General features: G+C 40.8%; 1 protein-coding gene across 2 annotated transcripts in view; it reads right to left on the reverse strand.

The window, feature by feature from the left end:
* SORCS3 (sortilin related VPS10 domain containing receptor 3) overlaps positions 1-26,018 on the reverse strand; it is a 267,602-nt gene that overhangs the window by 145,319 nt on the left and 96,265 nt on the right. For both annotated transcript variants that reach the window (XM_052677148.1, XM_052677149.1), the window contains exon 3: positions 4,938-5,037. In XM_052677148.1, the coding sequence (XP_052533108.1) occupies positions 4,938-5,037 (100 nt within the window). The remainder of the gene's footprint in view (positions 1-4,937; positions 5,038-26,018) is intronic.

A 26,018-nucleotide genomic window follows, 5' to 3' on the forward strand; every position in this document is an offset into this window, starting at 1 on the left:
TGTAACCAACGCCCAAAATACAGTATTAAATTAAAGGTCACCAGAGAATTGAGATCTCTGCCCAGCCAACAGCAAGGAGCATTTTGTCATATCCCTTAAAGACAGACAAGAGGTTGTGGGGTAAAAAAGCCAAAGCTGCACATTTTGCAAGCCCAGGCTTTTCAGGGCACACAGCCACCTGACCTTCAAATCACAAGGAATGTATATTGCCAAACATACGTGAACATTTCCCCTTTCTGAAGTTCACTGCAGAATTTCTGGGCTTGTTAAAATGTGTATGTCAGCTGGGGCACGCCAGATGCTTTTTCATGCGGTCTCTCAGGCAAACAACTGGATGGTGGATGCACTGCAGGGAAAGATGTGTCCTGGAATATTCTCTGCCAATTAGAGCAACTTCACGGGTATGGAAGTGTCACAAATACAGACAACCTGACTTCTCACCAGGGTTCAAAACAGCAACTCATAAGAAAACCACAGTCTTCTGGACTTCAAGGTCTGACAATCACCTGGAAATCAAGGTAATTTTTCTTCATCTATGGAAAATTCCTTTTCAATTCCCCAACAAGAAGAAGAAATAACCAAAGCAAGCATCTCCCAGAAGAGCAGGTACAAACCTTGCACTTTTGGTCACAAATGTGCACATTGGCCAGATGCAGAGTTCTGAAACTCCGAGCTCCTTCATTCTCAGAAGGAAATCAACAGTACAATCTATAGGAGAGGAAGTCGTTCTGGCTCAGAGCAAGAAGCATTTCTGCTCTGGTGAAGCCGGTGTTTAGAGATTCACAATAGGCAGCAGCCCAGCCCGTCTCCTTATGTCAGTGCTCCGGAGTGGTTCCATTTGTAATGATGGGTCAGGTCAGATCACCAGGCTGGCCCTGATTGCTAGCAATGATACATGAGAGACAAATGGAATTGTAGCTGGGAAGTGTTATCAACAGCTTAACTTTTGGTTAGCCCTGAAGTAGGCGGGCAGTTGGAATAGACTATCTCTGAAGGTCTCCTCCAATTGGAGCATTCTATAATAGTTTTCCAGGATAACTTCAGGTGCCATCTGCCTTTTGTTATATTTAATTATAACAACTGCTAAACCTCAAATTACAAAATGGAAAAGTGCATTTTCCAAATATCTTCATGTGGTTTCTGAGAAATAACTTGCATGGACATTCCCATCCCAGATTCAAACCAGTCATCATCTGAGAGCTGGAATCCAGAGCTGCCAGTGCCCAGCACCACACAGGGATGCAGTAAAAGCTCTTGGCTGTGATGCTCTGTGCCCTGATTAATTCTGAGCCCGGAGAGGTTTGATATCTCCCAGTGCAACATGTAAAACCAAAGAATGTTAACAAACTGAGCCTGGCCTCTAAGTGCAAAAAGCCAGCAGAGCCAGGAAATGCCCAACAAGAACTAAGGCCATTTCAATTTATCACTGTGATATAACTACAGTCAGCGTTTCTTCACCTTTTCCCCCAACTACTGCATCTTTCCTTTTCAGACGCAAGCACATGATCTTTCCACTGTGATTTCCCCCACTGATAAACAACATGACCAATAAGTTTCACAAAGGGCATGACAGAGAGGACCATCTGCTTTCAGGATGCTCCAGCATTTTTCTGTCTTCTGTGCCAGGAAGGATATTTCAAAACATGACAGGACACCAAGTACTGATAGAGGTAACATTCAACAACATCCTGAGGCTATCCAGTGTGAGATGGGAGAAATACTCAAGAGCAATCTAGAAGAAAGTTCCAAAATGAACATGAAATGAATAAATTTGACTAAAAATATGAAATTAAAAAAAAACTAGAGCTTTTCATCTAGAAGAGAAAGGCCAAATATGAAGCTGAGGACTTGTTTTTGCCATCGGTGTTACATAGTACGTGCTCAGATATGATCTTTGTGAGGGACAGAATAAAACTCACAGTGAATTAAATATTTTGAGGCCAGAGGAGCCATTAGGTCATCAAGTCTGATCTCACTGTGCAACATGTTCTAGAATTCCACCAAATCATTCCTGCTTTAAGTTCGGTATTTTCTCCCAAAAGAAAACTACTTTGTAGGAAAAACATAAATGCTTGGAGTATTATAATTCAAAATAAAATCCTGAGGACTTTATGCAATCCCATATGGGTAAGGCAAGCATCAGATGTGACTTTCTGGAAGCCATGAAAAGGGGAATGATACCAGCTCTCAGCCCACAGGCTGTAACTGCACCTCATCCATCTGCTCCATCCCTGTCTTTCAACTCCGGACCCATTCTATCCCCCAGTACTGCAATAATAGTGATATTAGTACTGAGAAATCAGTGTTCCACCATCATTTGGCAGCACAAAGCAGTGAAATACAGCAGGAGCTGCCAAAAATAATTACCATGTTCCCACCAAAAACAAAACAAAACAACAACAAAAAACTAAAAAAAAAAACCTTTTATTTTAAAAGAAGAAAAAGAAAAAAAGCTAGTGTTTAAATCCTCTTTCCTCATGCTTTAATTGAGCCCAGGGTTATGCCACAATTCAGGTAAATGATGTTTATATAACTGGCATTTGGCTGAATGCATAATTCCTATTTAACGGCTGAAGAGAAGCATTTTGGGGCTTCAAAGAAATCTGACAGGTAATTCCCACTGTTGTTCTGCAGGGTAGCTGAGAGGTAATTATCCTTCTCACTAGTAAATCAATTAGGAATGAATGTATAGAAAGCTCTCCCCCTCCTCCAAGTAACTGCTAATCCTCTAAGCGCTAATGAGCAGACACTGCTAGCAACCCATCAAGAATCGACAGGAGCTGCGAGGCACACAAGGTCCTATCAGTATCTGGAAGCTGACATCTAATGAGAAAACATCTTGCGTGGAAAAGTTCTGTACAGTTCACTGTGTGCACATCTGATGCTTTCGGTATCCCTTTATTTACTATTTATTGCCTCAAAGAGATATTTTTGAGGCTCACAAGAGATCACTGCCTCACGAGCAACTGGGCAGCACTGTGTTCTTTGAGGTGAAACACAAGGGATCTAGATATTCTCTACTGGGGTACCACTACTTCTCAAACTGCTCTGTGATTCATTATTGATGGTTATCCTCGTGAGCTCAGTAAAAATGTGATGCTTACTCTTCAGGCCACTTATGGGTGAACAATATTTACCCAGATACATTTGGAGGAGATTACAACCTAAGTGCATTTTCTGCAGCACACAACTTTGTGAATCTGTAGGGGGTGGGTGGTGCATAGTAAGCCTGATAATGAATTTGACAAATCCTGATGCTCAAATCCATTGACATCTTTTCCAAGCATTTTTCAGATTCTGAATCAATGCTTGGGATGCTTTGCTGGCCAACAAGGTAGAGCCCGCTCCAGACTAGGGCAAACCACCTGTTTAACCATGCATGGTAAATATATTTAGCAGAGGTAGGAAGAATGAAAACAAGCTGTTCCCACAGCAACCACACTAAAGCTGGTTTCCTAAGGTTTTTCCTTACAGTTTTTCTCTACATTTCAAAAGATTTTTTGGAAGGGATGAGAGGAGGGAAGACAGACAGACAGACAAAAAAGAAGAGGGAGAAAGACCACTAATCTGTAATGCTCGATAACTTGAAAAACTGCTGAAAGATAATCATTTATCCTAGTACTGTGATTTATGAGGGAGACTTTACATCAGTGACGTAGATTTGTAACCGAGCACATTGCCTCCAATTCTGGGTGGGCAGAGTTGCTTTGGAAACAGAATGAAGCAGCATTAACTCTTCAGTGCACACAATGTTGGTTCTAGCAAGGAGTGCAAAGGCCAGGAGAGTTTGTTAGGAAACATCTTCATTCCATTTTGCTCAGAACAAAGAAGTCAAAGTAGTTTTCATCTTCTGCACTGGAAAATCTATAAGCTTCCTCCTGTCCACCACCTTCTCCTTTGCCTCTTTAAACTCAAAGGCACACATTTTATCCTATAATAACCAGAGCTATGACTGCTTTAAGGTTGCACACACTGAAATAAGCATCAATCTTGAAATCTCTGTGGCTGGACCAGTGATGGAACAAACAATAGCAGTAATAATGATAGTAGGAGCAGCAGAATGCAAATTTGGAAAATTAACAAGGGAGACAACAGCTAGGCAGTTTGGATGTGATGAGACAGAATGTGTTGCGCCCCATCCAAACAGCTCTAACCACTGCCAACATTTTGTTGTGAGCCAAAGCCCTCCCACATTTATTTCTGTGGGTAGGTGTGTGCACCTTTGTCCCATCACTTCCCTTGAATCCACACAGGCTGTAATTTTAAACCAAGAAAGCTTTGAGTAGCAACTCCTGTGCTGAGAAAGAACTCTGAGCCAGACAGAACCCTAATTGCATCACATGGAAAGCATGAACAGGTGGGTGAAAGCCATGACTTCTCTTCTATACCCTCGAATCACATCTTACTTCTCTCACCCACTTGCCTGAACATATTCTTCTTTTGGCTCCTTGATGCGATATAACTAATCAAAATGAAAATTACATTTCTACCTCCAACTTCAACTTCAATCTCCAACTTCCAATGTCACAAAGCCAGAAAATATATAAACACCAAATGCAGGAAGAAATGCCCTTTACCTTGCTATTTATACTAATAAAGAGACAGAGAAGGCAAACAGAGGTGTATTAGCTGAAGTCAGGGTAAGTAAGAAGCATTTGTATGCATTTGGCTTCTTTACAGGTGTAAAGTCAAAAGCAAATAAAAGCAACTCTTTTACTCCTTTAATTTATTTAGCAGGAGATTAAGGACTCCACCTCTATTGTGAGTAAAACAGGCATAATTCTACTGAAATCTGTTACACTAGTGTAACTTAGACAGCAAAGTCAAGCTCCCAGGAATTGACAATAGATTTGACTTTAGGATCATAATTTCTCTCAGAAGGAACAAGAAGTCATTATTTTGTTTCTACATCTACCAGCTTGATGGCTCTCCCTTACCTTCCTCTTGTTAGTGGGACATACATAAAAGTAGCTCAGCACAGTCTTCAGGCCTACTTTGTCATTTAGCTTTTCGTAGGTAGTGCCATAGTCTGTTGACCTGGAGAAAAGAGGAGACAAAAAGAGTGTATGTGGTTATTATGGGAAGGAAAATGACTGTGTGAACAGACAGGTTGCAGCTTGAACATTATTAACCTTGGAATAGAAGCTTTTGTGCTTCATTCAGGATTGCAAGTGGAAAAGAAGAAACTTGTGTCCTGTGGGACAAGATCTGTCACTGCATCAGTTGATCCTACAGCACCTGGGGAGCTGTGGTCTACCCATGAAGATTTCTGCGGACTCTGCACTCACACACTGGTGGGGGATTGTAAATGGTATCTATGCAAAGAGTCTGATCTCAGCAGTATCCTTAGCACAAATTCCCTTTTCAGACAAATCTAGCAGAAGGATCCAAATTAAACTCATCAACAAAAAATTTTAAGTAGGCTGATTTTTGACTTTGAGATGGGGATACAAATGTGGCTCAGAATTATAACAGCTGAATTCATGTATAGATATAAATGTATCTAAACTGGCAGCTTGAGTCCTTAGTCACCCCCATCCTACTCCGTGCCAGGAACTGAGTTTTTCTGAGATGCAGAGACAGATTCAGGCCCCTACACAAGCAAACCCCACTCAGAAGAGCAGATGATCTGGGGGTGGCATTACTCGTTCATGACTGGGGGAAAAAAAAAGAAAAAGAAAAGAAAAAAAAAAAGAAAAAAAAAAATAGTTGCTTTGTCACAGAGGGTTTTCTGTAGTTTCCTCCCCCTCATTTGTGGGCATGTTTGAAACCTCACTTAGCCCTGCTTGTTTCTTTTCTGCTTTCGCACACTGCTTATTCTAACAAACAAGGCTTTTCCCACCAGAACAAATTCACAGCTATGCAGGCTAGGATTCAGAGGTCAACACCAGGTGCTTTAGAAGGGTATGAATCTGCACAAACAGCCAAATTGCCACATCCAAACTGTACACAGAGCCCAGCTCCTGACCCTATGCAGCTTCTATTGTATAGGCAGAGAAAATACAAACCTCAGCAGGCGGACAAGGAAAGATTGACAGAAAGCCTGCCTGGATGTATCTATGATGTTATTAAGATCAGAATTCACAGCCCTTGCCCTCCTTTCCCTACTCACCCTTTCTTTTTACTCAACAAGCATTCAGAGAACATCCAGCACCTTTCCTAATAACTAGCTGATGCTGGTCTCCAGCATTTTGTTCTGCCTCAGACCAGTCCCTGTTCTTTGTCTGGCAGAGCAATGGTCCATATTACCCTTCTGGCATCCACATGAACAGTACCACTGTGCCCAGGAGCTCCACACACCCACTCGGGTGGCTGCAAAACTGAACATTGCCAGGACCCTCACCTGGCTCCATCAAGTCTCCTGGCTGCCACTGCAGGCCAGAATGACACCAAAATACTGAAATAGAGCCGCTCAATATTGATGCTTAATATTCTTCTATACTAATGTATAGTATTGATATTCACTGGATACACAGAAATATCTTAGAGGCTATCACAGTAACATACTGCATTTCTGTAGCAGTTTCCTACACAAAGGATTGGAAACTTTTTTGTCTCACTAGGTGCCAATGCAACACAAATTACTTAGCAGATTTCCTTCTCCAGGAAAGCTTCAAACTGAAGCGGTTTGATTAATAAAACAAAATAATCCAAGCCGATCAATTCCACTACACAAGGCCTCCGATACACATTAATTCAACAGGTCAGGAATCTTTAAGGAACAACAGGCCCAAAGCAGTGTGTAAAAGACAGAGAGCACGTACTAAGTTTTTTCCTTCATTGCACTCTTTCAACTGCACTGAAGCTCCAAACAAGCCACATCTGTGGCCACACATGTACAAGTCACCATTCAGAGAAAGAGATCACCGGTTTCAATCAGCATTCAAAGAGAATACAGATAATAAATTAATATTCTCACAGAGCTACTTTGGTTTTGTTCTCCTAGTCTTTTTCAGATCTCCCAAAATGCCTTGCACTTCTAAAGATGCAGGCTGGATGCCCTAATGACTCTTTCTCATTAAACCATTATCACTCATTGCATTTGCCCTTTGAAAGAATAGATAGAAAGGAAGTAGGATCATTATTTCATTAGCTTCTCCAAGGCTTTCTTTATTATCATGACAGTCACCATTGGCTTCATAGAAACGTCTCAAAGGATATCACAATAATATACTGTATTTTCATACCTCTTTCCCATCCCAAGAAGCTGAAGCTTTTGTTTTGTGTCAATCCATTCAAACTAACAAACTCCCAAAGGGCCATACTGGGAAATATCATCTCCATTCTAGAGATGAAGGAACCAAAAGCTTGCACAGGTAATGCTGCGTTTTTTCAAACGCAGGCATCTACAAATAGCCTTTCCAGCTTCTTTAATCACTAGGTACAGAGCTTGATAAACAAACCTGCTGACTCCTAACACCACTGAATTCCCTAATTTGAAAACAAGTATTTACCAAGGCACAAAAAAAAGAAAAGAAGGAGAAGAAGAAGAAATAAGAAATCTGGAAACTCAGTCTAATTTAAACAACCCAGCCCTGAACACTTTCAGAGGTGTGAACCACAGGTGGAATTGAACCGTTTGGGCTCTGACAGACAGACCTGAGCCAGCTACTTCCAATATTATAATAATTGTTCATCGCAGGCATAGGGATGTGAAGCAGAGGTGTGGAATCCTCCCCTCAGATGGGCACCATCTCAGAGCTCTGTCAGGCAGAGCAAAAGAGTTTGTTTGTTTGCAGCCTTAGCTATTAAGCTATAAAGATACGCTATAAAATATATCATCAATCTCCTAGAAGCAAAAGAGCTACAAATGCTGACCAGATTGCTGGGAGGGACAAGTCATCCTTCTGGAGGATGTGTGTGGCTGACTGTCCTGTGAGAAATCTTCTCTGTGTCTGTGACTCTCCCCACTATATGTGAAGAAGGAACAGCCATGGCGTTGACTTGAGATTATCAGTGTTTTACACTTGAAACCTTGTGCATCCACCTCCAGATCAGATTTACAGCATGCACACACCTGAACCCCACACTGAGAACCATGCGAATGCGCAGCTCCACTTAAACAAACAGGAGAACATGACAGCTCCATGCACCTTGCACAGCACCAGGAGCACACATAGCTCAGATTAACATTTTCTTCCCTCCACCTGTGCATGCAAACTACCTGCCTGCAGTTGCCTTTCTCCCTATGTCCCTATGTCCTCTGAAGAACTTCTTGTTTTCAGCCATTGGCCAATTTTCTCCCAGTTTGACAGAGCAACAGAAACCCTAGACTAATGAAGCTTCCACAAATTTCATGAAAAACAGCAGCCAGCAAAAAGAGAGGAAACTTATTCATGCTCAGAAAAAAGCTGCAGCATGAAACCAAATCCCATGAGACACAAGAGCAGGCACAGCTCTGAACATCCAGCTGCAGGAAAACATTCAAACACGGCTCACATGTTAATGCACTACAAAGAATCCATCAGCACAACACAAGGAGGCAGGCTGCTGAGCTTCCATTGCTTTTGAAAATTTGTTTCTGTCTCTTGCCTGTCTTCTCCCTCAAGCTATGGTCCCTGAGATAAAGGCATTTCTCAAATCAAAGTCCAGGTGGCCCATCCCCTGGGGCAGCCCCTTTGGTCAGCTCCTTTAGTGCCTGCAAGTGGCTTAGATCTCAGACAAAAGCCAGTTTAGCAGTAACTCCATTACCCTGCTCTACACCACAGTAGCTGAAGGGTTGCAGAGTCCTAAATCAGGAATAAGGCTGTCTGCACAACAATTTTAATACAGACAGGGTGGAGGGCTGCTCCTCAAAAAGCTACAGATACCTAGCAGCAAACAAGGAGAAGCTTTGCCTGGGGATTGTAGGTTCCTTTACTGTAAAACAAGGGTGGGAGAATGGGATGCTGCTCAAGCAGAGGTCCTCAGGAATGGGTACTCCCTGCTTGAAAGAGCAATGGTGCTATGTCTCTGCCATGCTGAAGCTTTTGAAATAAAGTGAGATTATTTCTTTTTCTCCCTTGTTTAATATTTTAGCCTTGTTCCTGTCTTTTGTGGACTATGACCACTTACGGCTGAACATCCTTCACTTCCAAAGCCTTTTTCATATTTACATACAACAGAGATAAATAATCTTTCCTGTCCTAGGTTTGCTTATAAGCCTGTATAAAGTCAGAGTTGGGACAAAGTCAGAGACTTAGGCAATCAAAGGCCTGGAACAGAAACAGAACTCCAGAATAGACTTTTTCTTTTCCCTTTACTTAGGTCAGAAGAATGGCTCTACCAGGTCAGCTCAAAGGATCATCTAACCCCATGGGCAGGATGCTATGAGCCCTATTTCTTATACTATCAAAATCAGCTGTGATGGAGCTAACCAACAGAATTCAGTCCTTTGCCCTTCCCTCTCTGCAGCTGACAAATCTGGATCTGGACACTGTAAAACGAAAGTATCCACAGCAGCCCTGTGGTGTTATACTTGATTACCTAACAGACAAAATCCAAGTAACAGTACTCTGTGAATCTTTCCTTTTGCAGAGCTTCTTCTTCACCCAAACACGATTACTGAGTGGCTCTAATAAATGTCATATTGCAATACTGTAGATCTACAAAAAGAAACTACTTCCTCTTTTTATCCCCATTCCACTAAAGAAAACTATGGACAGTAATGAACATCTGTGAAAAAGAACACAAAAGCAAGAAGACGGTGCAGCTCCCTGGTATAGGTTCCCAGCCTAGAGCAAACTGTTGATCACAGATTTCCTAAATTGAAGATGATGCCTTTGTGTACAAAAGCCATCAGTGGCCTTTTAGTTCCATAAATGTCTAACCTCCCACAGGGAAACTCCTGGCAACTTCACCATCCTGTGGTAATAAATACCCACAACCTACCCGCATGTGTTATATTAAGAGATGATCCCCTTTGTTTTAACTTGATAACATAATTCAAAGCCCACTGGCACAGCTTAATGAGAGTGAAACCATGGAACCACATCTGCCATTTGTGTTTTCATTGATTCTTGTCATATTCCCTACATATTCAGCAGTCCAGAAACTCCCAATTTATTTAGCCACTCCTGGCAGAAATTATTTTTCTCTCTAATCATCCTGTAACTATTCTTTCTAGTCCAATTACATCTTTTGTTATGGAGCTTATTCTCCTCAGAGAATAAGCTCTACAATTTTTTCTTGGTTAAAAAAAAAAAAAAGCTATTCATGTAACATCATCATCAAAATAAATAAATAAATAAATAACTTTCCACCTTTATACCAAAGGTGACTTTCTTTATAGTTCTGGAACTCAGAAATTCTAGTCACTTTCACTTTCAAGAACTGACTACCAGTTTCAAAACTACCTACAACCATAGGTGTTAATGGGGAGAAAAGTTCAAGCAGATCATAGTTCTGGTGTTTTCTCTTGGAAATATATATATTTTTCCTTTTAAATTTCATGCCATTTGATTACTCTTTCCTCACTTTTTTAAAATTAATGACTATTTCTGTCACCAAACTTCTGAATGACTTGAAGATGACCTTTGTTGATAAATTTCTACTTATGACGTGCGGTAGAGATTGGCAAGGCAAGATGATCTTACATAATGCTTTAGTCATCCTGATTCACAGTTGAGAATGAAGGAGATAAGACACTCCCATCTAGCAAAAATGGCCTCCTCTTTTTTTTTTCCTCCAGATTCCTCCTTTTTTCCCTGCTTTTCTCTTTTTTTTTTTAATTTTTTTTTTTAAATTCACACTTTAACTCTCACAGGGAAATGTTTACATCAAACACTCATTCCTCTGTAGAGATGACTGCTCAGAATGGCACCAACCCAGTCTCTGGAGATGCCACGAGCGTGGAACACAGACTCTTGTTCATCAGTGGTGAAAATGCATGGTAAGTGTTGAAAAATACTGTTCTGTAACTGAGAATTTGCTCTATCAAGTAATGTTAGTGTGGTCATTGCATTTGCTGTAGCTTCCATGGAAATAAACAGTTAGGTATCACTTTCAGAGATACCTACATATAATAGAGGCAGTGTACTTTTGCTGTGGGACACAGATTTGGCTAAAGGCAGCTCTAAACTTCCCACCATTTTGCTTCAACTAAAAATGGCATTTTCTTTTTTTTTTTTTCCTGAGGTTGAAAAAACTAACCAAACTAATGCATCCTATTAACTCATGGCAGGCAAGCATCTGAACTATAACACCCAGATTGGTCTAAAAGCCTACTGCAAAGTATGCACTTCATTTAGCAAAACTCAGATCCTGATCAAAGCAAGCAGGCTGCAGGTATACTGGTTCCTAAGCATTGTTTTATATTCTGCTGCAGAATAACCCACAATAAGGAAGCAGAAGAGCAACAAAGACTGGTGTCTCCTATTGTGATGCTAAAGTAAGTACTTCCACAGTAAGAATCCAAATCTTCTGTACCTTGGAGGTTTGTCTGAACTTAATTTTATCTACCTGTGAACTGGTTATTTAACTCTAACTCTCAAGACTATCCACATGTATTGGGTTAACATGGCAAGGTTTTGGTAGCTGGGATTTGCTGGGGTGATAAGTTAAGAGCCAGCTCCAGCTGCTCCAAAAGAGACCAACTGCTGATCAGAACCGAGTCACAAGCAACACTGGTTGTGCCTGTGGGAGAGCAGATTTAAGAAAGGAGGAAAAAAAAACTGCTGTTCAACAGCAGCTGGGAGAGAATCACCTGTTTGTCAAGTCTGACCTGAGACAAGGACACTGCATTCTTGCAAACACCACCCAGAAAGTTCGATTCCCAGGAAACAGGGATGATGTGGAACTAAGGCATTCTGGCTTCACAAAGGTCTCTTTTCTTACCACTTTGATCACTTCAGTACCGTGACACGTATGGAAAAGGATTACTGTTATACAGCCCTGAAGCACCTCATCATTACTCACTTCCCATTTGTTCTAAAAAATCTGACATATTTATTATGTTCTTCATTCCAATGTATTCTGATTTTCCAAAGAAGTGTCACTTCTGACATAACACAAGGTGTGTTAACTTTTTCAAACTGTGAATCGCTCAAAAATGATGTAGTTAAAAAGAGAGCAGCATGGAGGTGGTATGGACCGGGTGCCTGTCATAGATATTACAAGTCAGACAACTTCCAAACAACTTATACAGTCAGCCTGCAACACTTTCCAATCCCTGCCTCAGCTGACCCCACAAGCCTGACACCTCACTCTCAGCGCTGCACCCACACAACCTGAACAGAACTACAGGATCCCATCTGACCTGAGGTAAGTCTCCTTAGTCCACCAATTTCTCTTCCATTTAACTAACTTAGCTCCATGGGACAAGATTGTCTCTTACTGTATCCAAAACAATAAGAAATAAAAAGAAAAAAATGTTCAAGAGATGCAACTACCTGAGGAAATAGAGGGCTGACAGACAATACAAGAAGATCTTCCCTGTTGTAGGAACAAGTCTACCTCCAGTCACAACAAAAGTGAGAGTCTCTACTTACTTACTGTTTTACAAACAGTAAGACAGATTCTCAGCTAAAGTCATCATGATCCTAGTAAATTCAGGTTAATGGCAGATATGCATTAACCTACAGTTGGCAGATCTACACTAATTTACACAGTAGAGGTCAGTATACATGAGTTTCTAAAGTGGTACTTTTGCTGTTTATACCAATGTTAATAAACAATTGTGATCCATATGGTAGATTCTCAACATGGAAACCTACCCAACTCAACTGCTTGTGAGTTTGGGGCAGCTCAGATTACACACACGTGAACATTACTGTACTCTTGTGCCTTCAGTCCCCACTGTTTAATAATTTTCAAGCCACGGTTGGTTCAAGCTTAATTTTGCCCCAGAAAAGCCTCCTTTTCTGCCATCCTTCTTTCTCAGCACTCAGACGCTTATCTAACGCAAAACACTTTGCCTTGGGAGAATAAAGCAGTTGAATTTTTTTCAGACAGAAGATCAATAAAGTGGAAACAGCTTGAAAAGTCAATCTGCTCCAGCAGTCCCCCAGGAGATGGCTTGATGATTGTCATTTTAATGAAGGAATAGTAAAGGGAGCACAAGGAAATGCACATCCCATCCAAATTCACAAGGGAGGATACCTTAGGCTGAAAAGCAGGGAAAGAAGAGGAAGCACTCAAGGAGAGCAGACATCTCTCTAGTTTGATAGGCCATATCAAGCAGCAGTCAGGCTAGTAAGAGCTAACAATTTTCCTAAAACTGAGAATACTGCTCTAGTAATACACTGCAGAATGATATTTCCTTTAGGTATTGGATGAGAAATATTTTTGTTCAGGCCCTGAAGCACAAAGATTAATACCCCCGATGCCATTGCTCCTAAGTAGTGTGCTGGAAATATGTTTCTTATTCATGATGAAGTCATGACTTGTATCTAAATGGGTTTCTGAGGAGCTAAGCATCCTGCATATTATCAAGGCAAATGGAAAGGGAAACCTGACTTGTGATGCAAGATGCTACAGTCCTGTTTCCTAGGCATGCCATGGAGTTTCTTTGTCTTTGATTTTAGTCATCATTCAGCTATTTATGGAAAGGATCAAACTCACAAAAAGGTAGAAAGTGGACTATGAGGGTCACTGAATTAAAAATTATGTTTCACTAAGCACACTGGAAGACTTGGAGATCTGCAAGTTTCTGACTTTCCCAGACTTTCAACTTGATTGCGATCTTTCTTCTGGAGTTACACACAGTGACATATTTTGCTGTTCCAACTACATAGGTTGGATGATGGCAGTTCCCACAAAGATTCACACAGATTATGGACATTTCAGCTGTAAACTGTGATCAACACTTCACTAGCCATGACAGATTAACAGGAATTACTACGTGAAGTCCTCTGCCCTGTACCATGCCAGAGGTCAGAACACATCAATATAATTGCCTATTTTGGCTTTCAAGTCAATGACTCATGTTTGGGGCCTTTGGCCATGCTTTCTACTTGAAGTCGTATTCCTGTTCCACTCAGAATTTGTCTGTTTATGGACTGTTACTCACATTTCTGCTTCCCCAGATCCATGCCTTCAAGTAAATTAGAGCAAAACTCCTTACACAATACAAGGGGCCTCTAATTGCATTTTCTCACTGCATAGTTCCTTCAAAACTCCTGAGCAGCTTTAAAGCAGAGGCACTGAAGTTCTTTCAGTCATGTTACTTAGTACAGAAGAGAAACTGCTTTTTTCCTTTATTCCACCTGATGCTCTACTTAACTCAATGCTTCAAAAGGCAATGAGAAAATGAATCATGATGCTACATTCCTGAATGGCACCATTAAGACCCTATGGATAATGTCAGCATAAAGGGTCACCCATCTTTCAGCAGGTAGATTGCAATAGCCTGTGATTAATTAGGAAGTAGTGGCAGCTCATAATTAGCCACTTCCTAATCCTTTTTAGTTGCCTTACCAGAAAGCACGTGGTTTGTTTTAACATCAGCTTTAACATTCTGGGAATGAACCTTCCTGCAGGTTGAACACTCCTAATCCTAATAACTACCCATAGCAGGGGCAGTTGGCAGGCTTGTCTCTGCACATCTCTAAAGGTTTTGTTCTGCAGGCAGTTAAGAGAATAAAATACAGGTACTACAGAGGAAGGTACGCACTGTGCCACAATTATTTTGAACCAAAACCTTTGTAACAACTGAGATATCAGTGCAAAAGCATGTTGAGCACTCAAAGACATAAGGAAAGCAGCGCATCACTGTGACTTATTGCAAAGAGTTGTGGCAGTGATGGGAGCCATGAATTCAGGGTGGATGAACTACCTTCCACCATTCTCTCCCTTCAGGAGGACTCTGGGAGTAGGTTCAGACAAGAAACCTACTGGATTCACATAGAATGTCATCTGAAATCTGAGAACCTTTATCAACACCACTGCCTTGAGTACACTCCTTGACTGCACATGGTTTAGCGTTAGAAACTACCTATCACATCCAAAACTGAAAGCTTCAGTACATTACAGTATGCTCCTCACAGCCTTCACTACATGTGGCCATATCACCCATTCTTAACTAAGTACCAGAGTGGACCTACATCATTTAGCTAGATGCAAATATAAACAGATAGGCGAGATAATCTTCCACTAAAGAATAAAGGCCAGTAGTCAATCAACCTTCCCCCAACCCATTCCTTCTCTTTCCCTCATACTTCTATAGCCCTTCTGTTTGTGTTTACATTAACCTCTGCCCATGCAGTCAGGAAGCGCCTTTCCCCAGACTCCATAGACTTGTTTATTTATTTGTTCTTGATTCAGAGGTAAAGGATTGTTTCCATGTTAACGAGCTAAAATCATGGATCAATAAATTCACACTGAGGCTTAAGTGCTGTGATTATTGAAATAGGGAACGCAGAAAGAGATGCTACATCATGTACAAGTGCATCTATTACACAGTTGCTAAGCTTTAAACAATGCATTTGTAACAATCAGAGTAGCATGGTAAAATAACAGCTGTCTCTTCAAGACAACAGTAAATGCATTGGGGAGTGTTATCAAAAAGAGTTATTTCTTCGTCCATATTTTCCTACATAACTGATGCTGAAGATGGAGCAAGTAAATAAAGATGAGTTTTTCCTACAAGTAATTATTTTGCAGATATTACACTCTAATAGCTCTAGTACACAAAATATTTACAGGAATTAATCTCCTTTCCTCACAAATAAGGGCAAATGACAAACACAGGTTTCTTTGCCCACCCAACCTTCCCCTTTCCCCTCTCCCCCAATCTTTTTTATTTCTAAACCATATTCTGCCACCACTTATCAGGGTCCCTGCAGCAAAAATGGGAAAAAATGTCAAATGCACTGCTGGGAATGGGATCTCATCCTTAATGACATCATCAATAATTGCTGTCACTAGCTAATATCAGAGTTGCAACCTTACAGGGAAGATAAAGAGGCAGGGTTTTTTAGACTGTGCTTTCTAGACAGGCTCTAAATGTGATTTTTGCTACATGGTCTTAAATGCTGCCCCAATAGCTCATAGGAAAGCAAAAACTAAAAGCAGATTGAAGCTATACAGGGAGTACTAAACCTAGGGTCCTCCTGTGGATGTCCCAGAACAGTGCTGGACTCAGAAAACAGGAGGTAAACAGTAAAGGCTGTCCTACAGCAAAGCTTACACCTTTGATGGCAGTTCCTTGGCACCAAAGGCATCCCCAGGCAGCTGCTTCTTCATGCAAACATATTCCAATAATTCCCCAGCCATCAGGGCCCAGATGTCCCTTAAGACTTTTCCAAATTGAGGCTGCATTGTAAACCACTGAAGAGTTATTTAGCAACTCAGACCTTGTCATGACAATCTAGATATCATTAAGAAAATGTGTACTACAAGATTCTTTTAAGAAGAGACTGAACAGCTCTTAGTTATAGCCTGAGGCTGAAGACTCGAGATCAGTGCCTCTGCAAACACCTGCAGCTTGGGAGCCCTGACACTACCTGCAATGAGCACAGACCTTCCCTCACATCAACAAGCTGTAAACCAGCAACACTGCTTCCATTTCATACGATACATGAAGGCCTGATACTGACAATCTCCATGCTTTTATACAACAAACCAAGAACAAACCAGTTGTTTGAGTGCTTCTCTGTTCCTTCCCAGTGCAACCAAGCATGCTCTTCAGATGAACAGAGGGGGAGACAGGCACACCCTGTCAGCCTTGGTTTCAGCTGGGAAGTAGCAGCTCCCAAGCCCAGATGTTTGGGGTCATTATGTCTTCTCAGGTGATTCAATGATTAATTCCCTCTCAGAATTAATATATTAATCAACAGATAACAATGGAGAGACAAGCAGTATGCTGGTAAATCACCCTGAACTTCAGATTTTAGAGTCCCCACCTAATTAATATTCAACACGTCACAAATTTGTTGCTCCAAACCTTGCACCTCCTTTTACTGCTCACACCTTTCCACAAAAACAGTGCTTTGGCTCATCCTTTAAAAAAGGTATGTATACGACAAGAGACAGAAGATCAATGTTCAGTTGATGGGAAAGTCTAGACTATATGTCTCTTTAGTTACATGCACTAAACACAAGAATATATTTTCATTGGTGAAAACGTTCATCATTGTGGAACTGTTTGGACCCAATACACGACAGTTTGGCCCATGTTCATGTCGGGATAGTCACTTCCAAGACTCTAAGCAAGGGCACATCTCAGATACAAGATGTAACGTGCTCCCTTTGCCCATAGCTGGGAAATGTGACCTGTTCCCAGCTCTGCCCTCGGGCTCATCTCTGCACTCCTTACTATCATTGCAATCTCTGTTCACCAACACCAAATAAACATGGTGAATAATAGAGCAAGAAAGATTTCTGCTGTGCTGCAAACAGAGGTTCTCCGCAGCCACTCCTCTCTGAAAACAAAGACTCAATATTTGATGTGTCATGCAGCTTTCCACTGATGGTTCCAAAACCATCACATGGTTGAGCTGTACCTTTTCCAATCTCAGTGGCTCACTGAGCAAGACAGGTAGAGCAGATTCTATCATCTCAACAAGAAAAGGAAAGAAAAGTTTCATCTATAATAATGATTGCTCTGCTTGGGCAAGCTAAACCTTTTGGACTGCATTACCCCTAAGCCACAGCTATCCGTTATCCAATGCAAATCGAGAGCTGTATTTATACTATACTAATAACTTGGAAAAACTTTTTAATATCGGAAGACTTAGCAGAGCAGATGAATGGCTCTGACATGATATCCACGGGATAGAAATTCAATTAAAAACTGCAAGTGGAATGGAAGTGGTAGTAATTGTTCAACACGTATCATGGGGGATTGCTGGAATACAGCTATTAGCTGTGCTGGTTGAGAAATTCTGTTTTCCTTTATGGCAATCTGTTAGCTTGTAGAAAATAAAATTAATAAAAACACAGAATTACTCTCACACTAATAGAACATAGCGAAGCCAAGGGCTAGTTACACGTTTTACAATTATGGTTTAAGTGCATTATACCAAGAAAATTAAAGAGATGTCAGAATTACAATAAAAATGAAAGATTGCTTGGTTCTAAAAGCTGACAGTGTAGCTATCACATGTAGAACATGCTGGTTTGTCTTCCCCATCACAGCTCTCTAGAATGTTAACAATTATTTCTAATGCTAGAGCTACAGATGTGTTCAGCCCATAGATGGCGTGCACTTGCATAGGAAAGCTACCTTCTGTAAGCAGCATCTCAAATCCATCTTCTGTCTTGGAAAATTAGTTTTACTTCCTGAGTGAAAAGGAGAATGAAGGAAGAATTAATTTAAGGTAGGTGGAGGGCAGAGCTCACTAGGAAATAACTCCCCAAGGCCTGCCAACTTCTGCCAAGTTCCAAAGACAGAAGAGACGAGGACAACTGGGATCTCACTCATTTTAAAATGCTGCATCACAATGAGTCTATTTCAATCCTCTACTCTACTCTCAGGGTTTCCTGACCTCATTTCTTTGAGTAGATTGCTATATTCACATTGTAAGTCTCCAGATGAAACTAGGGATCTCATGCTAGTCATTTGGGTCTATCCAGCTTTAGAAAACTAGTTCAGGACACCTGTCTTGGACCTAACACATCCTGACTAAAGCAGATATGAGCACAATGCATGGGGAAGCAGCAAGCAGCATGGGTACTCTGCAAGCTCTTCTGACTCTAAGGCAGAATTAAGGGCTATTTTAGTAGATTGTTTTTTGGTTTTGGTTTGTTGTTGTTGCTGAGTTGAGTATTTTAGCAACCAATCTCTGAACAGTGATTTCTGTTGCTTCCAATAGCTGTATTTATTACCTATGCTGTATAAACACAACACCCTCTGCTCTAGGGAATGACCTAACAGAGGATGCCATGTTTCTCCAGTGCAAGAATTCCAAGTCTAATACCTTAATAAATGCTTTACAGGTCAAACATAGAGAGGCTAGCAACAGCAAAGTGCTCTCTGCTCTCCCTCCTTCCACACAGCTCAGCAGATGGACTGTGCTGAGTGGGCAAGGAGAAGCAGGTTACCACAGACAGGCTTTCAAAGGTGACAACTCTGCAGGTACAGAGATACATTGAGGACATGGCAAAAGGCTGCACTGTGCTGAGTTGGAGAACTATTAAATTATCAGGGTAATATAAAGAGCACACTGTTCTGCCAGCAGCCATAAAGTGGGCCACAAGCACCTGCACTTCTCTTTCCCCACCATTCAAGAGTTATCATCTCTGGCTAGAAGCACTCACTAGGATCATGAAAATGTTTTGTTGTCAACTCCTCTGCTTCAGTTTTCCCACTAAAAAGAGGAGATGAGCACATTGGATGACTTCCATTTTGTCTTTTTAAAAGGCATCTTCTGAGCATTTTGCATGAAGAAAATACTTAGCGTGACCAACGCGATTAAGCAAGCATAGGAAAAAAAAGAACAGCAAAACTCAGTTAATTTCTTGGGTTACATTCAAAAAATGTTCAGTACAGGTTCTTAGTTGAAAAATCATAACTTTAACTTAAATAGCATGAAGAAATATTGACCACCTGCTGCCAAAGGATGCCAGGGCATTGCTCTCTTCATAGGCCAAAAATTGAAACCATCACACTTCCACTGCAGACAAATAATAGCATCATCACCAGCGTGGCTGTGAATCTCCAGCGTCCTCCACTTTTGCTGCAGCCCCAGGGCTAGCAAGAGCAGGAGGTTCCGCACTAGCTGTCTGTTTACAGCATTGCCTGGGCTGCCTTTATACAGTGGGATGAACAAAAAAGCCAGCAGCCACGTTTGTTATTATCTGTGCTCAGCAGCACCCACTCTCTGTGCCTGTCATATCAGCTGGTCAGAATCCTAACAAAAAGAGAAATCTTCCCCTTGTTCCTGCCACATGCTCACCTCACCTTCAATTCTCAAACACTGATAGAAAGGATTAAAGAGAGTGCTACTTAAAACAAAATGGATATAGGATTCAAAAACCAATTACCAAAGTATAATCTTGCTCAGATGAGCGTGCTAAGAATAATTACTATTCACAAGATGAATGTTTCTTGAAGATGCATTACAGAAGACTGTGTAACTAAATATCATAACCTATCCTAATTTATTTACCAAACAATTCACATTTAAAAGCTCACCTGAATTTGGGTAAAAGGTACTTGGGAATTTTTGTAGCAGTCAAAAGTTTGGGGAACAGCAAAAACAGGAAAACAAAAAAATAACAGGAGAAATAATGAACTTATCACCACTAAAAAGGAGAGGGGACAATAGAGTCCTGCTCCTGACATTATTTACCCTTCACGAAACATCCTTTGATAGAATTGAAAGAATCCCTGATGTGCTTTGTCCAAACAAAAGCTATTTCTAGGAAAGCACAAACTGATGCAGAACAAGAGGGGGCACTTTGCCAGGCACAGAATTTTGTAAGGCTGTCTGTAGTGTCTGTGGGTTGGAGGAAGTCAGCAAATGCAGCGTCTGTCACTATACCCCAAAAGTTCTCTCACTTCCCCAGTCTTTCCTTAATTCTCACAGCTGAGGGAGAGTTTACATCAAAGATAGGTGTGACAGAGCCATGATTAAATCAAGGATACATTTCATCTTCTGTATCCATACTGCTCCATTCTCAGATTGAAGCTGTTTGCAGAAAAAAATAAAAGGCATTCTTATCTTGGCTGCTATGCAATTTGGAGGACAGAATCACAGAATGGCCAGAGTTGGAAGGGACCTCAAGGATCATGAATCTCCAACCCCCCCACCACATGCAGGGCCACCAATCTCCTAATTTAATACCAGACCAGGCCACCCTACCTACAAGAGGACGCCCACAGCCAAGTTCCAAGTGCCACAAGCCCTGCAGCCCAACTCCTGAAGCAAGAACACTAAGGTCTCCCCTTGCCACACATCCCTTCAGCATTACTTATGCCTTGACTCTCCACAGCTGCTCCTTGAGAATTTTGAGGTTTTCACATGCTACCAATTCTTGAAGACAATCATGCTGCTGAGCAAGTGATCTAGAATCCAGAGAAGGACCTCTAGCAGCAAAACAAGATACAAAACCCCATCTTCCTTCGGACTGCATTCCCAGGCAACAGCATGTGTACTTCTGGAGAAAATCTGAATCTCCAAAAGCAAGAACAACTCTTCTCTGTCTCGTTACTTTCTCATAAACACATGTTCTGTCTCCAGAAGTCATTTTGCAGGTATTTGCAAGATGCAAGTACGAAAGCTTGGAAGGGAGATAATATTAGCGTTAATCAAGCATTCCCATGCAAGAAATGTACTGTCTCAAAATGAGAGCATCAGAACTGCAATGTTCATTTTATTAACTGATTTATAAAAATGCAATTAACAGTTGAATAGGGTAAAGATCTACTCTATTCTATAAATAAAGCTTTAATCTGCCTTCTTCCTTATCCAAAAAATTATGCTTTAAAATGTGTAGGCCAGATGTACTTTAATGGATATTCTCTGTGCATACTAGAAATGGTTGTATATAAACTGAAAGATTTTCAAAGCAAGTACCTAATACAGATGCCCAATTAAACTTAATGAGAGTTGGTCTTCTGCTTAAGTATATTACTTCAACAATCTCAAAATACACTAAGATTTATTATACCTGGTTTTGCCCTGAAGCATTTTTCTTTTTAAGTACATTTACCTTGCCCCCAGGTCATTCTCTCAGCAGCATCTTTCCTCCAGCCATCCAATCTCATGGCAGAAGCTATCCCATGTGGCCTCTCCAGCCAACCACACAACTTGAACAATAAACTCTTACTGTTGATAATTTGTGAAAGAATCAAAGGCCATCCCTTCATATCGAGAGAGTAGGAAAGCATGAAAACTTGCAGACACTTACTAAAAGAATAATGCTTTAGTGCCCCAACTTGAATTTTGGAGAGGTACTTCGGGGCTTTTTATAACAAATGCTTTTGACGAGCCCATGGTTAATGTATTGAGAAAAAAAAAGTCACAGATAAAATTTCTCCATTAGAGACCTGTGAAAGGTCTGGAAGTCCCATCCAATTCCAGCTGCAGTCAGTCACAAAATTCTCTATTTGCAAAAACTGGATACAAAAACTCAAACTAGAAAAGAAGAACTTTATGCTGAATGTCAGTACTGTCCTGTAACTTGCAGAATCATCAATAGTCCTGACTGGAGATTCTTCATCAAGATATCTTGATGGACAAAAAAAAAAAAAAAAAAAAAAAGGTAAAATTGAAACATCACACTCCTGTCAGATAGAAGATCTAGATAGCACAATTTGGGCCTACTCTGGCATTTCAGCCATGGAAATGTCTTCCAGGTAAGGTGACAGAAATGTCATTGCTCAAACATAAAACCTATCAGGGCACACAGCACCTATGCAGCAAAGGGAGAGCATAAGTATGCAAAGAAGGTCATTACCTGCAGAGTAATCTGTCATAGTAGCCTCTCATTTGAGTCCTCCCTTAGCAGACAGCAGCAGACACACGAGCCCCAGGCTCACTTGTATTCCACAGCAATCAGTTACAGATGCCGTACCATCATTTATGTTATTTCAAAGTGAATGAAAGTGAGGGATAGCTCACAATTTGCTGCGTAAAAAGACTCTGGCAGAATAAAGCTATATTTGCAGAACGCAAGCAGGGATTTCAAGCACCAAGTCTTCATTTTTATCACATCAGATAGCTCCTCCTTTCTAAAGGGAACTCAGAGGAAGGATAACTAAAGGTTGTTAAGACTTGCTGCAGCTTTGAGTTTATGATGGCAAACCATTTTTTTTCCCTTAAACTACATGCAACAAATGTTGCTAGGCAGAAAAAGCCAATATAAACACTTGTAAATGCTCTACTGAGAGGCAGAAGGGAAAGAGGTACACCGTGCTGAAAGGACTAGATGAGGTTTTGATTTTAAAACTCTATAAACAACATAACAAGTATTTAATGGCAAGGAAACAGAGGTGGCTTTCTCTCTGTACTGCAAAAAGATCTACAGTCCAAAATAAACATAGTCCACACCTTATTTTGTGCAGTGTGTGTCCTACCACTGCTCCTGAAAACGTATTGCAAAAGCAAGCGATACACTTAAAATAAAATACTGTAGCCCACAAAGAGAGATTAAAACATCCACACAAAGGGAACAGAGCTCTTTTAAAGTAACTAACAATATGAGAAAACACAAGCTGGTTGTTCTGGAATTGCAGAGCTATTTTTTCATGTCATAATGGTCAGACCTGAAAAGACCATGCCTTTTAAAGAAGTGTTTTAGTTCCCACTGTAGAAAAGATGCATGCTTTATCTGCACACACGCTCCCTCCATCTCAGCAAATAAAATCCACTAACAGGAATCTACTACTCACCATCTCCTACTTCAGTCCAGAACCAAGGAATAAAGCCAAGGGATGTGAACATTTTTATCTTGTTTCCCTTTAACAATGCGATCTTTTAAAGGAGAAGCTATCAAAGAAGGGTCTGAGCACTTCATCTAAGTGTGATGAGCAGTACTGTGCCTTTAACCCTAAGGCTACCCTTACCCCAGCCAAGATAATCAGGAACTTCATCTAAAGGAAGTTCCTTTTCTGATTGTCGATACAGCATCCTCAGAAGTTCAACAGACCAATCGCCTTTGTATTTACTATCTTTGCTGGTAATAAAGTGATGGGGGCACTTTGCAGTTTGTTAACAGTTTCCAAATGACAGAAAGCCTGATGAGGGCTGCACCTAGTTTGCAGATGCACCCACCTGACAGAGAGACACACAGGATCACCAAAGTAGTAAAAACAAATGGATGCATCTACAATGATTGGAGAAAGTGGACCTTGGCTCCTCTGTTTACCCGTGGGGCTCGTTGCATCTGAGATGCCTGCAAAATACAGCTATTACTTCACAGCTTATCCAGATAGCTGCTTCTAGATTAACTTACTTTTATTTGAGATTGCCCAGAGTACACCTCAGTGTATTTGCTTCAAGGAAAGCTCTAGTATCAAAAGAATCCGCTAAACCTTATCTTGACGTAGTATTATCTCATTCTGCATGTAAGTCATCACTCACTATTTACACTTCATTATATAGAGTGAATACAGAAAGCAAAGCAACAGTCTGCTCCAGTCCACCAGGTCATATGAGGACTCTTTTCAGTGCGATTCCTCCCACCCCAGCATCACAAGCTAAAGAAATCTCTGTCAAGATGGTCTGCGTTCACCACTTTCCATGGTGTTATGTCTCTAAGTCTTCTATTGCCTTATATGCTACTTATATATTGCCAAATATACAAAGACAGCAGTATTTTGGTTTAAACACCAATTCTGCCACAGCTCCACACCTCTTAAAGAAAGTAAAGCTAGAATCAGAAGTGTTTGAAATAATTCACATTCCAAGAACACTTTTTGCTCTTCCAACTGCCATTAAGACCACAGACTCCTGGCTTGAGCACAATTGCTCTGACAGTACCTAGGTGTTTCTAGCTCTACTCCAGCACCAGCTGGCTGACTTCTTCCCCGCTATGACCTTCATAGCATAATTATTTGGGTAGAAGGTAAGAGAGGCCAGAACACAGTTTTTCACGCCATGAAAGCACCAGACTCAAACAATCTATCAAAGTGCACATCTGCATTGCAATATTTTGCATGTTGATAGGATCTAAATTGGAGCTAAAACACTCCCAGGAACATGGCCTTAGACTCAAGTTAACACTTGTTACTGCATGTCATCCAATTTTAATATCACCTTCACTATCCCATTTGAACACTACTCTTACGGGAAGATTTAAAGGCAAGGTAGGATGGGTCACAGGATGAAAAAACGTACTGAAATCACTCTATTGAAAATCATTCAAACTCTCAGCTCCTTCCATAGTCTGCTTCTACTATGAAGCCTGCATGATTTTCCTCCCGCAATGGTAGGTTCTCATATCACAGAAATAGAGTTAAGAGAGCCTTCACCAATCTTCCTCCCCAACTACCAAAGGCAAGACTAACTAGAATGAGGTATTTACCTTGAAAAGTTGTCTGTAACCTTTTAAAGTCTTCCAAAATGGAGACTTTCCATCTTCCAAAGAATCCATTATCAGCTTTAAGGAAGGTTTTCCTAATGTTCAATCTGTCTTCACACCTTAGCAAATTACCCAGCAACTGGAGAACAGATTTTTGGGAGGGAGAGGGGAAATGGTCATGCTACATATATTTACAGAACTGTTGTAAGAACCTTTTTGTTCCTTTAGCTGAACTAATGCGATCTGGCACCTCTTTACAAAAATTAGCTCCACTTACAAGGCGTTGCCACATTATTCAATGCACTCTTTATAGGTACAAGATGATACAATTTACCAGCAGAGGAGGCATGCAGCAGCACCTCATAGATATCTACCAGTCCTGAGACTTGCACATTTGCTCAAGTGTACCCCTTTGCCTCTGTAAGACCTCACACAGTTTATGCACTGTTGAAGGAAGAAATCCCTTGCCTGAGCTCTTTAGTACAGTATCTGCACCCAGAAGCCTTGGCACCAATCCAAACAGCATCTCTTACCAGCTTCACAAGTGTGTTCCAGAAGCAGTTCTACAGGCTAACCATTTGATACACAACAGAGTGCTTCCTTTCATTACTTTCATAGGGTCTGATTGTAAATCTGGAAAAGCGTCATGAAAGATTCAGCCTTACTCAGAATTTGAATCCTATGTTAATAGCCTATGTCTAAATACATATTTTCTCTCTTCAGGTTGTATATTCACTGTGCAATCACCAACAGTTTACAAATTTTTGACAGCTCTTCTAAGTTTCCTTGAGGAGCATTTGCAGATCAAGTGAACCTTAGCCCTCTGTTCTGTATCAACAATAACAGTGAATCATTTTGCAACGATATTTAACAAAACATTCACACTGTAGCAATTTATGAGCCTTTTCCCAATACATATGCACTCCGGAACAACCCTTGTTTGAACTTCTCTAAGTATATATACAAAACATACCTACAACTCACAAACAACTAATGTGTAGGCAAGGACCAGGACAGTCCTTTCCCAAATTAGAAGACTGTCTTGCCCAGATATCTAGGATATTCCATCTGGGCAAGCAATGCTCTGAAGAGTTTTATAGATAAACTACATAGAAGGCAAAAGATGCTATGAG

Source organism: Tympanuchus pallidicinctus, unplaced genomic scaffold (assembly GCF_026119805.1).
Source record: "Tympanuchus pallidicinctus isolate F22 unplaced genomic scaffold, pur_lepc_1.0 scaffold16, whole genome shotgun sequence".
Lineage (NCBI taxonomy): Eukaryota > Metazoa > Chordata > Aves > Galliformes > Phasianidae > Tympanuchus > Tympanuchus pallidicinctus.